The following is a 13,356-nucleotide window of genomic DNA, read 5'->3' on the forward strand; positions in this document are numbered from 1 at the left end:
TTCACAAGAGAGCCCCGGAAGCCACCTTGTGGATCTGCTCTGAGTAATAACTGTGACTCCACGGAGGGAACCCTCAAATGTAGAAAGCTCAGAAAGAGCTGGAGAAGCGGACGCCGCTGCTAGCATGACTATTCTGCGGCTTTTCCCGAGGACGCAAAACGCTTGGCATTAGACCAAGGCCCCGGGGGTCAACCCTAACTCTGCTTCCTAGAGCCTTGTGGCCTTAGACAAAAGCTTCCCTGCTCTGAGCCTCAGTCTTCTCTGTAAAAGGGGGGTAAGAGCCATTCCTGCCGCTGAGGATGGGCAGAGGGAGGACACCTGTGAAGGCTCAGACACAGGTCACCCTCGCTTAGTACAGACGTTAGTGATTCGGGGTGTGAAAGGGCCCGGCGTGATAACTTGGCCCGCTGTAGATGCAAAGTAGACGGAAGCTGTTCTTCTTACGTGTGTTTACTTGAAATCATTTATTATATGACCCTGCCACCTGCTCTTTGCTCGAAAACTCCGGCTTTGTGTCTTCCGGGCGTACACAACAGATCCCTCAAAATCAGCTGAGTGAGGGTCCGTTTTGTTTCTTTAACCTGATGCCCTGAAGGTCCCAGGTGCCTCCCTTCGAGGCCTCGGCTCAGAAATGTAACTGACAAGTCCACTCTGTCCAGCAAGGGCTCCTTTTATTCATTCAGGGTGGGTTTTTGAAACACAGTGCAACGTTATAAAGTCAAGGGGTGCCAGGAAAGCGAGCCTGCCAGGTGCAGAGAAGTGCAAGAAGCTTGCGGAACCTCCCAGCCCCATGGGCGCCCTGGTTCACCTATGGCCGTGGCTGCTGGCTCCCCCACGGGGGCCGGGTGGACCTCAGAACGAGATCAGGGTGCCTGCTCTGTCCGAAGCTCAGGACCACGTCCATCTGTCCTCATGTACCACAGTGTGCAAAACCACTGGAGAATATCTTCATGTGGGATCACAGAAATCAGCTCTGCTTGGTGTCTCTTGGCCTAAGAAGCATTCCGGCCGTGCAGGAAGGGTCGGGCGGTTTCGTCCTTCCAAATACCAGGGCGTCACCAGCTGCCTCTGGCCCTGCCAGCCCAGCCTTCACACTGGCGTCTCGTCTGGCGCCTTCTTCAGGAGTCCAGCTGCCAGTGAGGAGTGCTGCGCGCCCTCGGAGCCGTCGGCATCACGGATCTTCAGGCGAACTTTCTGGTTGGTCCTTCTCCACTCCGAGTACAGCTGGCAGTGGTAGCGGAAGGAGACCTGCAGGGCAGGGCGGGGGGTGGGGGAGGAGTGCCAGCCTCTGGTCTCCACCCCTAGGGGAGGGAAGCTGAGCCCAGGGGGCACCTGCTTTGGCCCAAACCAGGGCCGGGCTCCTGCTTCCAGAAACAGAGACAGCATTCAGACATTTCTCATTCGGACTGCGTACACACACCCGTTCACTCTCCCGGGAAAACTCCCCACCGGCATTGGGGACCCTGCAAAGTGCAGGGATCGGCGGCAGGGAGCAAGGAGTTTGTCTTAGAGTGGGACTGAAGTGGGACAGCTTCTTGGAAGGGTTTAAATGTCACCGGGTCAGAGAACTGCCCGAACTCGGAAGCCAGCAAGAAGTCCTTCAGGAGATGAGTGCACAGATAAACTGCGGGACATCCACACAAGGGAAGATTAGCCAGTGCTAAAAAGAAATGAGCTCTCTGGCCATGAAAAGACATGGAAGAACCTCAAATGCAGGTTACTAGGGAAAGAACCCAGTCTGGAAGGCTACACGCTATCTGACTCCAACTCTGTGACCTTCTGTAAGGATGAAACTATGGAAACGACACAAAGACCAGCGGTGCCCGGAGTTGGGGGGGGGGGGGGCAGGGACGAACAGATGGAGCACAGAGGACTTTTAGGGCAGTGGAATTACTCTGTAGGATACCATAATGGTGGCTACATTCGTCCTCCCATCTGTCCGAACCCCAGAGAATGGACAGCACCAAGTATGAACCGTAATGGAAGCCACGGGCTCTAGAGGACAGTGATGTGTCGATGTAGGTCCCTCTGTTGTAACAAAGGGGCCCCTCTGGTGGCACATTGCTAGTGGGGAAGGCTAGGGATGGGGATGGGGTTGGGGATGTACGAGAACTCTGTGTATCCTCTTCTCAATTTCGCTGTGAACCTGAAACTGACCCAATATAGTCTATAAAAAAAAATTATTTTGAAACCAATGCCAGTGGTTCAGTCTTTGATCAAACAAGTTCCAAGAAGGCATTTGCAGGCGGTGCTCAGTGCACTGTTCATAACAGTAAAAAAAAAAAAGGAAGGGAAAGAAAACATGAGAAAGAATCCCGGTGTCCGTCAAAAGGGATTAGTTAAATAAATACTGTACATCCAAACCATGATTAAGTGTTGGGTGGCTGCCTTTTTTTTTTTTTTTAAAGGACGTTAGCAAAGTGAAAGCAAGCAGACTACAAAGCCGTAGGTATGGTTTCATGCTGTTTGCATTAAAAAAAAAAAAACAACAGAACAACTGTTAGGGGACACCCAGTACTTTTTGAGAAGGGACTGCTCCCACAGCTAGACAACAGTGCTTATCCCTAAGGGGTGAGACTGGGGGGCTCCTCTCTGGGCGAGGGTCCCAATGCCTGCCAGCCTAGTCCCGCTCGATCCCAGTGGCCTTCCCTCTTCATCTCTTTAGCTTTCTGTCTGTCTGTCCTTCTCCTTCTCCCCGCTCTTTTGCTCCCACTCTTCTGGGCTCCCTCTTCCTCTCATCCTCCTGCCCTCCCTCTCCCCGGCCCCAGCGGGTCCTGCTGGGCTTGTGGAAGGCCAGGCCTACACTTGACACTGCCAGTCAGGCGCCCTCATCTTTCAGGAGCCGAGCTCACGCCTGACTCATGGCTTCCCTGGCCCTTGGTTGGGCTCAGAATGTGGAGCTCCATGAGATGCCAGGAATTGCTTCCCACCCCCGGGCAGAGGCACAATGAGCCGGAGGCAGGCAGGGAGGCCCCCAAGCCATTGTCCAAACCTCTGGCCTGCCTGCCCTAAACCAGAGACCCCCCAGATGCCTCCAGCCGGCAGCCACTCACCAGCGTCCAGAGGACATAGATGGTAAACAGGGCAATGGTGAGCGCAATGAGCCCCACCGCCTCGAGCCGGCTGTGGAGCCGGAGGTGGTCCTGGGCGCCGCGCAGGCACAGCCAGCCCGAGATGGCAGCCAGAGGCGTGATGAACAGGAAGCATACCATGTCACAGCACAGCGTCCGCTTCTCTGTCCGAGGCCCTGGGTCCTTCAGCCACTGCAGGGGGGTGCGGGGAGGAGCTGCTGAAGTGGGCTTCATATGGCCCTCCCACGAGACCCCTGGCCTAGGGATGGGGCGCCGGACCTCCAGGCCTTGCGTCTCTGCCTGCAGACCCGGCAGGGGGTTGGGTGGGTCCTGCGGGACCAGCCTCCTCCCGGGTGTCTCCCTCTGTCCTCTCCTTCCTTCACGTACTTACTGAGCCTACAGTGAGCTCCCGGTCCCAGCTAGGTGCCCCCATTGTACGGATGGGGGAAACTGAGAGGGCACAGAGGGACGGACTCATTTATGCCAGCTCACACAACTAGTCACACAAGTGGTGACCCACAGGGCCAGGACTGCAAGCCGGGGCGCGGGGGGTCCGGCTAGTGGGTCTGGCTGCAGGGCCCGTGCGTCTGCTGCTGCTGTGCTCCACGGCGCGCCGCAGAGGAAGGGGCGAGAGAAGTGGGCTTCGCTGATGGTAATTCTGGTGAGCAGAACAGAAGGGGCCCTGCCCTCCCGGAGCTCCCGGGCTGATGCAAGAGGTATGAAATGGGGTGCATGGTTGGGGAGGGGATGGCCTTGCTGAGGAGGGGAGCGTGAGTTGAACCGAATGAGCAGAAGCAGCCACATGAAGAAGGGCGGGGGGAAGGGGGGACGGGGACGGTACCCCAGGCAGCAGAGCAGCAAATGCGGGGCCCTGATTCAGGGCCCTGATTCGGGAGTGTGTGGCCTGGACAAAATACAGCAGGGAGGAGGCCCGTGCGGCTGGAGGGCAAGGGGAAAGGGAGAGGGGTGCTGCCTCTCATACACCTCACTGTTCTCCTAAATCCCACCCCCAGGGCCCCCCACCTTCCCCCTGGGCAGGCCAGAGGCCTTTCTAAGTCAGGCCCAGAAGAGTCCAGAGGGCATCCATGCAGCCAGCAGAGCTCTGGGGGGCAGTGCGGCACCCACCACACCCGAGAATGCTCATCTCGGTCCTGACCCATGCCACTTAGGCTGAAGTCTGAGCTCCTGGGCAGAGCCCACAGAGCCCGGAGTAGCTGCCGCGGTCGTCTCCAGTAACTCGCTCCACTCCAGCCACCCAGGCTTCATCAGGAATGCTAAACTCTTCCTGGCCCCAGGGCCTTGCCCTTGTGCGCTCTACCAGGACCGCCCTTCCCCAGGTTGGGTCCTTGGCATTACTGACTCTTCATTCTTCGGGTCTCAACTTTAGGGGTGACTGAACAGGGAGGGGGCACAGGGTCTCAGGCCTGGTTCCCCACCCCCATCTGCAGAATCTACCATGGGGGGAGGTGGTGGGGAAAGAGGTCCGCTCTATAGAGAAGGATGCTCCTGGGCAGTCCCCTCCTCCGGCCCTAGGCCTGTCTGCCTTCCCTCTGCCCGCTCCAACCTGGGGCTCCCAAGCATACCTCTGTGAGGGGTCGGGGCCGCTTCTCCACTGCAAACTCCGTGTGGCACAGCTCACAGTAGCTGGTGTTGGACGAGGAAAGCCACCTCTCCAGGCAGCTCTTGTGAACGGCACCCAGCGTGCCAGTGCAACCACAGGGAGAGAGCAGGCTTTCCCCATTTGCTCCCTCGTGGCAGATCCGGCAGAAGGGACCATCGCTAGACACAGAGACAGAGCACATGACTAATAAGCAAGCCTCCTGCCTATGCCTGCTCCGCCACCCGCTGGAGCACAAGCTCAGCATTGCCCCTATGCTGCCACTTGGCAAACTCCTACTCATCCTTCAACGCCCAGTTCCCGACCTCCTTTCCTTTGTAAAACTCTCCCAAATTCCCAAAACTGTAGCCATGTGCTCCCTCCCTGGGTTCCGGTGGCCCATTTCTGGCCCAGGCTAAGCATCTCTTACACACACCCATCTAGCGTCTGCTCCTCCTTTTCCTGCAATACTCCCTTGACTGTCGCGGGCAACCAACAATTCCCGGTCCTCGAGGACTAGAGCAGAGCTGACAACGCCCCCGATGACCTCAGGCCTGACCAGTCCGAACACCACGCACCCCTGGTCACCGGACTGATTCAGGGAAAGGCATGTATGAAGCAATCAGAGCCACTGTGAATTAATTTCTGAAATTCTTCCCACCCCCACCCCTCCAACTCCAGAACTAGAGACAGCAAGGCTGATGCAAGTCAGGAGCCGATGGCAGCGTCTGGTCCCCACGTGGAGTCTGTGAATGGTGCCAAACAGAGAACAGCAGAGCCAAGCAACAGGGAAAGACAGATTCTCAAGGACACCGCCACAGGCTCTGGATCTAGCCGCACCTGAAGGCCACGCTACCTGAAAAACCTGTGCATCCAAGGAGAGTAGTTCCCCTGCTCTTGTGTTTTAGGTGGGCTCAGAAGACATAACAAACGTCCACAGGAAACCGCTTCAGGGAAGCCTCAGCCCCAGCCTGGTCTCTGGGGATACCAGGTCCTTCCTGGGGCAGCTCAGAGCTGGGGGTGTGGCCTCGGTGGGCGCAGAGGCTGTCCAGCACATGAGTCATTGTTTTCCAGACATTTCTGCCCGGAGAGTGGACTGCAGGAACACTCAAAGGAGGCAGACCAGGAGGGCTGCTTTCCAGATAACAGCAGTTTCCCCTCAGAAACTATTTTCTATCCTCTCCTCAGTGTCTCCTGCTGTGGGGCAGAGCGTGGCTACTTTGAAGCCAAAACCACGAGCGGGCCCCTCACGGCTCCCTTCTGCCGTCCTCTACCGTATCACACGCTGTACGGGGCTCCACCCTGATCCCACAGCGCCCCAGCCCAGAGTTAACAGGAAAGGAATCCCTGCTCCGGAAGCCAACCCCGGGAAGTGGAAGAGACGAGAACCTTGAGGAAGAGTCATGTCAGTTTGGGGTTTGTCCCAGGGAACCCTACTTTTTTTTTAAGAATTTTATTTATTTATTTATTTTTAAAGATTTAATTTATTTGACAGAGAGATCACAAGTAGGCAGAGAGGCAGGCAGAGGGAGAGGGGGAAGCAGGCTTCCTGCTGAGCAGAGAGCCTGATGCGGGGCTCGATTCCAGGACCCGGAGATTGTGACCTGAGCCAAAGGCAGAGGCTTAACCCACTGAGCCACCCAGGTGCCCCCAGGGAACCCTACTTTTTTTGGGAAAAGCCACTTCGGAGAAAACAAAACAAAATGAAACCTGACTTTTTGCCGAGCACTTGTTAAGGACCAGGCCCTGTTCCAAGTGCAGCACGTGGACAAATCTGTTATTCTCCCAGGGAACCTGCGAGGAAGGGGCTGTTTTGCCCTCCTTTCATGGATGGGGAAACTGAGGCACCCAGGGGTGACCCCGTGTGCGTGAACTCACGCAGCTAGTAGCCCGCAAAGCCGGGGTGTGAACCCAGGACGTCTTGCTCTGGGACCCCCTTAATGGCTATGCTATGCTGCCTGTTCCAGGAGGCAGGACAAGAGAAATGGACTTCACTCACGAAATTCTGGCAGGTTAATAGCACGAACGGCACAGATGAGAAGGAAATGGGCCAGGGGTGGAGGTGGGGAGCCTCAGTGGGGCTGCCCAGGGCACACTCCAAGAGCAAGAGAAAGCAGAGTGTGGGCAAGGAAGCCGGCAGAAGCCACGTGGGAGAGGCAGCAGGGGAAGGGTCAGGGGGTGCAGAAATGCTCTGGGAAGCTTCGAGGACGGCCTGGGCTCGCTCTGGGACTGGTGGGCAGAGCGCCAAAGGCTGAAGGATGAGAACACAGCGGGCAAACAGCAGCCTTCTCTCTGGGAGAGTGGATCTGCCTGGGTCCTCAGCCTCAGCAGGTTTGGGAGGAGCCGGATCAAAACTCAGAGGGGAGGGGCCCGTGGCTGGCTCAGTCTGCGGAGGCTGTGACTCTTGATCTTGGGGTCACGAGTTTGAGCCCCATGCTGGGGACAGATGACTTTTAAAAAAAAGGTAAAAAAAATTCAGAGGGGAGAAGCCATGAGCAAAGTGGCCAAGGAGCAGATCGAGAGGGCCTAGTGGTCTCGGGGGCATGGCTGTCCCGACCATCCGTGGGGTCACAGAGGGACTATCTGCTCCCTGCCACTTGTCCTGTTTCTGAGGACTGCAAGACTAGTTGGTGGGACTGAACGAGCTTCTCCCCTTCCAACCCCAGCAGGAGTCCTAGGTTTAAGCCTCAGCAATGCTCAGGGACACAGGCAGGTATCTGCCTCCCTCTGGGCCTTGGTTTTCCCAGGAGTCAGGAGGGAGGGTTGGGAAGTGGGGATGGCACTTAGTGCCCCTCAGACACCCCATGTAGGGAGACCCTAGCTTTGGTCAGCCTCTTCCCAGGCCCCCTCCCCCACCAAATCTCCCCTGGCTCTCAGCCTGGCTTACCCAGCACAGACTCTGTCCTGCCTTCAAGAGCACTGATGGGGATGCGGGCTTAAAACCCCACACCCCAGAGGAGGCCTAGGAGACCCGCCATATCATCTGGGCTTGAGCAAGACTTCCTGGAGGAAGTGACGCGTGGCAAAGACTTGGAGGGTGAATGGCAGTGAGCTCCTTCCAAAGCACTTCGAGGTCTCCCAGGGGCTTCTTCTGATGTTGGAATGAACAGCTCATGACTTAATTCTGACACAAGCCACAACACGGGTGAATCCTGATGACACAAAGCTCGGTGAAACAAGCCAGTCACAGAAAGACGAATACTGTGGACTCCCAGGAGCTCTGGAGGAGACCCATTCACAGAGACAGAGAAGGCCACGGCGGGCTCGGGGTGGGGGAGGGGGCGGGGAGTCCGTGCTTCAGGGCGACAGAGGTTCAGTTTGGGAAGACGAGAAAGTTCTAGAGACGGGTGGTGGGGGCGGCTGCCCAAGAGTGTGAGGTTACAGTGCACACCTTAGCTTATCTACCTTTTACCACAATGAAAAAAAAAACCCACAAAAACCAAAAAACCTGGAAAAGAACTTAGGAATGAAATCTCAGTAGATAAACCTAATGGCAACGCCAGAACACTTGAAAAATTAAAAAGAAAAAGACATCCCCAGAGTCTCGTTCCCTTAGCCAAGCCGGCGGCTGTTTTAAATCCGAACGAGGGAAAACGGATTCCGATTTGTGTCTGAAATCCGAACGAGTTAAAATGGGTTCCGATTCAGATTTGAAGGGTTTCCTCCAAGCTCTTTTCCTTGGAAGCGATGACAGATTGGCAAACCAGGCAGGCGTAGCTCACTGGGGGGGGGGGGGGGGGTCTGGAAGGCCCGCACTGGGGCTTAACTACTTTTATCAAAGGCAGATGAGGTGGCAAACCCGTGGCAGCCACCGGCAGTGGGCCACACGGCAAGGGACTCTCGGAACAATGCAATGAGGAAGGTGTCCCCATCTCCAAGAGACTAGGGTAAAGGGACTTGTCCCGGGTCCCAGAAGGAGAGGGGCTGCCGGGCAGGATTTGAGCCCTGGTGCTGTGAATCCGCAGCCGGCACCCGTGAATCACTCCCTTATCATGTTTCCCCACACTAGGAGCTGCTCCCCACGGTCTAATCTCCAGATTTCAACCAGCGACCTGGGATTTCCGCTTTTCCTGGAGAACCGGACCCGGCGAGCCCGGGCCTCTGCGTCTGCACGGCAGTTAAGACGGAGGCCCCTTTCTCTGACTTGTTTGCCCCCCCCCGGGGCCCTCTAGACAATTGGATTTCTGACCCCAGACCGGGAGAAAAATCACTTGGCCCAGAGAGTAAAGCGAGTGACAGCAAAGACCCCTGCTCGGTCGCCACTCACCTTGACGTATCCAAGGCTCGGATGACAGTTGAGAGGAGCCGGCCATCCCTTGAAGTCACCTGCGCCACGTACTGGGGTGGCCCGAGGCCAGTGGCCTCCACGACCTTGGAGAAGGCAGGGCTGCCAGAGCAGTCACACAGCGAGCCAGGGAGGTGGCAGCAGTCACCCGTCGTCATGGCCACAAGGAGCCCTGTGTCCTCAGGGCCCGAGGCCCATGGTCCCAGGAGCCTGGGGAGAGGCCGGCAGGGAGGTTAAGGGCAAGTTTATCAAGCCAAACACCAACTGGCATTCGAATCCAGGTCTCGGAGCCTCAGTTGCCCAATCTGTAAAATGGGGGATTCAATGGGATGCTACTTGCAACTCAGCCCAGGCCTGATGCACAGGAGGGGCCTCCTGAGAAAGGGCAGCCAGGCCAGCCAGGTTCAGCCAGGAGGCCACCCCCAGCATCACGTCTCCAGACACAGTGAGAGCCCCGAACAGGTACTGAGTGCCTGCTGCATGCCAGGCCCTCTGCTTGGGGCTTTCCTGGGCTAGAACCATGCCTGCCAACCACCTAGACACTTGTTCTCCATGGACTGGATTTCCAGAGCTGGGCTCAGAGCATGTGAGCCTGCCTTGGAGTGGGGCAGAACTGAGCTAGAAACCTGGCCGAACAGACCAGGACAGGACATCGTCTGATACCTCCTTGACTCGTCAGGCCATCAGGAAAATGGCGCAGGCTGGGGGGGGGCTCTCGGCACTCTCTGTTCCTGCTGGAGCAGGTGCTCCAAGACGTGCCCGTGTCCTTGAGGAGAAGCAGTGGGAGATGACCAGAGACTTAGGGAGCGACCTCAAGTCTGCTCTGGGGGGGGGGGGCTTCAGCACTATTCTTCCCCCTACCGAGGGTCTGTTCCACCAAAAGGAACCCTTGGCAGCCTTCACCCCCAACCCAGAAGGAGCCAGTGAGACTTTGTGTGTTTCCCCTGAGAACTTCCTGGAAGTAACAGAGGCAACAGCAAACCTGGAGCCAGGGTCCCTGGGCTGAGCCTGTCTTACCCTCCAGCCTCCGTCTCTAAGAGCTGCAGTCCAGAGATACCAGCAGCACTCACTGACGCACCCCCCAGGCAGATCTTACCAACCCCTGCTGGCCAAATCTGACACCTAAAAGAGAAGGGGAAAAGCCAGCCTAAGTGATTGACTAACTCTTTGCACCAAGACCATCATCTGGCAATGATCAGTACCATCTGAGCAGTTCAGCCAGAAGCCTTCCTGGCCCACCATTGGGTCGTTGCCAGCCAGATAAGCAGATATCAGCCCCGAGGCAGGAGAAGCAGGGAGGAAGACTGCATGGCCCAGATAACATCCTCGGGGCAGCAGTGGCAGGAGCCTGGTGTGTTGTGTAGACGGCTGAGGAACTTCCGGCTCAGAGGTCAACAGGGAAGCCTCTGGGCTCTCCAAGAGAAGGCACGAAGTGGGGACTCCATTCTTCCCACCCCCCAAGCATCAGCCTTAACCTTCCTGCAGGGAATTGGGTGCTCCAAGCATCATCACAGCTCCTGTATATTAAGTTCTGCCATTTCTGTTCCTGGGAGTCGGGGAGGGAACTCGCCAGTAAATCTGCTAAAGCAAGGACTGAAAATCACCAGAATTAGGACAGCAACTACAGTTCGTTAAGGACGACCGCAGGCTGGGTATGAGAAGCTCGCTGAATGCTAAACTCTAAACACTTGCCCTAAGTGTCCCCTTCAAAGATCACCCGCCCGGAGAGGCCCTCTTCCATGACCACATTGGCCAAAGTGCCATTGGTGACCACATTATTGTGTTCATGGAATGTGCCCCTCCCTGGAGCGCTCTTATTTCTTCACCCTCGGTGAGCTCTGGGAAGGGGAGACGAGCTCTGGGAAGGGGAGACGAGCTCTGGGAAGGGGGGATTGGGTTGGACGTGCCCTCTGCCGTCGCTGGCACAAAGTTGCTGCGTTTCATTTCTCAGCCCCTACTCTCTGTAAGAGCAAGGGGGGAGAAGAACCCTCCTGACCCCCAGACCTTGGTCTTCCGGGGCCCGTGGTGGGAATCAGGGATGTCTGGAGGCCAGAGGTTTGTGCAAACCACAGAAGCTGGGGCTTGAAGGGAGCCAGACTCAAGGCTGGACTCAGCTCTGGGGCTGCTGGGCTGGGCAAGTGAGTCGATGCCTCAAATGAACTTGGCCCAGTGCCTGGGGGATAAATTTCACTGAGTCTTCACAACTAACTATGACATAAGTCTAGTAATTACCCCCATTTGACGGGTGAGGAGACCGAGGCTCAGAGAGGGGCAGCTACTTGCCCAAGATCACACCACGAAGAAAGGACCGTAGCAAGATCTGAATTTAGTCCAGCGAGTGGCTCTGGGACTCCAAAGACCTGGATTCTTTCAAGTCTTGACTCTGTCACTGATGCTGTGTGTCCAGGGACAAGCCACTTTGCCTCTCTGGGCCTCATCCTTCTCTTTTGTCAAGTAAGTTAAGACGGAGCTGGTGGACTGTGCTGAAGGACTTCTTGAGAAGGAGCCCTGAGGTTCAATTCCTCCAGCAAAGCTCGTCCTTGTCTAGGCCCACGGAGGGTGGGTGTGGGGGGGGGCGGGCGCTGGGGAAATGCAACCTCCTCAGCCTCCTTTCCCTCGGGGCAACAAACTATAGGGAGAGGAGTCAGAGGGCCCTAACGGTGCCCAGTCCCGCCAACTGCTTCACTCTCTGGGCCTCAGTTTTCTCATCTGTAAAATGGAGGTCATAACAATACCCAGCCCATTCACCCCTCATTACTGAGAAGTCAGTAAATATTAGCTCTTCTTCGTTACTGTCGTCAGCTTACAGAGCTATTAGAGGGTTTGAGGACACAAGCCGCAGCCAGTGCTTGGCACACACTAAGTGCGCAGTAAATGCTATTATTTTTAGAAGAAATGTGGAGCCTGTGAAATGCACTCATTCCTCTTCGCTTACCGGGGAGAGGCTCCTGGGTGTCCTTCAGTCCCTGCATGGCCCTGCACTGAGGCCAGGCTGAAGCCCAGCTCTGCTCTCCTTTGCTGTACGGCCCCAAGGGAAAAGACTCCTCTGAGCCTCAGTTTCTTCATCTGTGGAACAGGGAACATTTCTCGTACTTCCCACCTATTGTGGTCCCTAGAAGACTAAATAAGCGAATCGTATCAATTCTGGCTCCCCTGGTCTGAGCCCCCACTAACTGCCAGGCCGTCCGCTGAGCAAGTCCTTTGTAGACAGTACCTGGGTCATTACAATATTTCCTATCTTCCCGGCAGAGCCGCGCTGGGAAGGAGGTTGGGGAAGGCGCTGACCGACAGCCTCCGGTGTGCGAGGGTCTTTCCTCGCCCGCCACCTTCTGAATTCTCCCAACAAGCCCCATCGGGTTGGCGCTGGGATGACCCGGTTTCACAGAAGGGGAAACCGAGGCGCGGAGAGGCGCCTACTGTGTGCCGAGGCCTCGGGGACCTCCCGCCGTGCTCGAGACGGGAACTGCGAGCCCCCGTTCCGGGGAAGGCTGAGGCCGAGGGTCTGAGCCTGATCGTCCCGCTCGAGAGCCAGGTTCGGGCCTCGAACCCGGGGCCGGCCCGCGGACCCGCGCTCCCCCCCACCCGCCCGTGCCTACCTGACCCGCGGCCGGGCCGGGCGGCCGCGCAGGCCCCTCCTCTAGCCCCGGCCCCGGTCCCGGCCCGGCCGGTCCCGTCAGCGCCGCTAGCTCCGCTCCGGCCGGCACCTGCGTCCGGACACCGCCCGCCGAGCCGACGGTGCCAGGGACCAATGGCTACTGCCTCTCGCCCGCACTAGCCAATCCCCGTGCACGTCCCGCCCTGGAAGGCGGGGCCGGAGGCGACAGGGACGTCCTGGGCCGCACAGGCCCCGCGGCGCCGCAGCTGCTGGCTCCGCCCCCGCCGCGTCTTAACTCCGCCCCCAGCTCCGGCCCCACCCCCAACCCTGACCCCGCCCCATCCCGGCAGGGGGCGCGAGCGGGTTTGGTGGCGCCACCTGCCGACGACCAGTGCTAGCTAACCGTTACAGACTTGTTACGTGACACCCAGCTAAGGGATTTGTTAAGTGTTCATCACCTCCCTTATGCTTCTCATTAATTCTGGGAGAGGGAAGAGAGAGGAACCGTATGATCACACTTTACAGAGGGGAAAACGATAGTCTAGAGAGGTTAGGGGGCCGTGGAAAAGCCTGAAGCTAACGCCACTCATCATTCACTTGCTCAATCATTCATGCAGTAAGTTCATTCACTAGGTGTAGTAAACATCAGTAAGAGGCTTGTTATGGGGGCGCCTGCGTGGCTCAGTGGGTTAAAGCCTCTGCCTTCGGCTCTGGTCATGATCACAGAGTCCTGGGATCGAGCCCCGTATCGGACTCTCTGCCCGGCAGGAAGCCTGCTTCCCTTCCTCTCTCTCTGCCTGCTTGTGAT

At 57.3% G+C, this 13,356-nt stretch overlaps 1 protein-coding gene across 2 annotated transcripts; it reads right to left on the reverse strand.

Annotated features, from left to right (window-relative positions):
• Positions 1 to 649: 649 nt before the first annotated feature.
• On the reverse strand, positions 650 to 12,677 carry MARCHF2 (membrane associated ring-CH-type finger 2). 2 transcript variants are annotated; one of them, XM_045992143.1, is made up of 5 exons: positions 12,550 to 12,677; positions 8,936 to 9,163; positions 4,655 to 4,850; positions 3,054 to 3,263; positions 650 to 1,248 (listed from the first exon to the last, which is right to left on the reverse strand). In XM_045992143.1, the coding sequence occupies exons 2-5, from the start codon at positions 9,109 to 9,111 to the stop codon at positions 1,090 to 1,092; spliced, it is 741 nt and encodes a 246-aa protein (XP_045848099.1). In that variant the 5' UTR covers positions 9,112 to 9,163; positions 12,550 to 12,677; the 3' UTR covers positions 650 to 1,089. The 2 variants fall into 2 exon arrangements, with proteins under 2 accessions (XP_045848099.1, XP_045848098.1); XM_045992142.1 differs by lacking the exon at positions 12,550 to 12,677 and adding an exon at positions 9,971 to 10,054.
• Positions 12,678 to 13,356: the final 679 nt, after the last annotated feature.

This window comes from Meles meles, chromosome 20 (genome assembly GCF_922984935.1).
Source record: "Meles meles chromosome 20, mMelMel3.1 paternal haplotype, whole genome shotgun sequence".
NCBI classification, from domain to species: domain Eukaryota; kingdom Metazoa; phylum Chordata; class Mammalia; order Carnivora; family Mustelidae; genus Meles; species Meles meles.

Excerpts from the sequence above, each read along its gene's own strand:
- MARCHF2 (XM_045992143.1), bottom strand. The coding sequence starts at position 9,111 with ATGACGACGGGTGACTGCTGCCACCTCCCTGGCTCGCTGTGTGACTGC. Across the intron at positions 3,264-4,654 it reads GGCCCCGACCCCTCACAGAG|TGGCTGAAGGACCCAGGGCC; the intron begins GTATGCTTGGGA and ends ACCCCCCTGCAG. Across the intron at positions 1,249-3,053 it reads TCTATGTCCTCTGGACGCTG|GTCTCCTTCCGCTACCACTG; the intron begins GTGAGTGGCTGC and ends CCTGCCCTGCAG.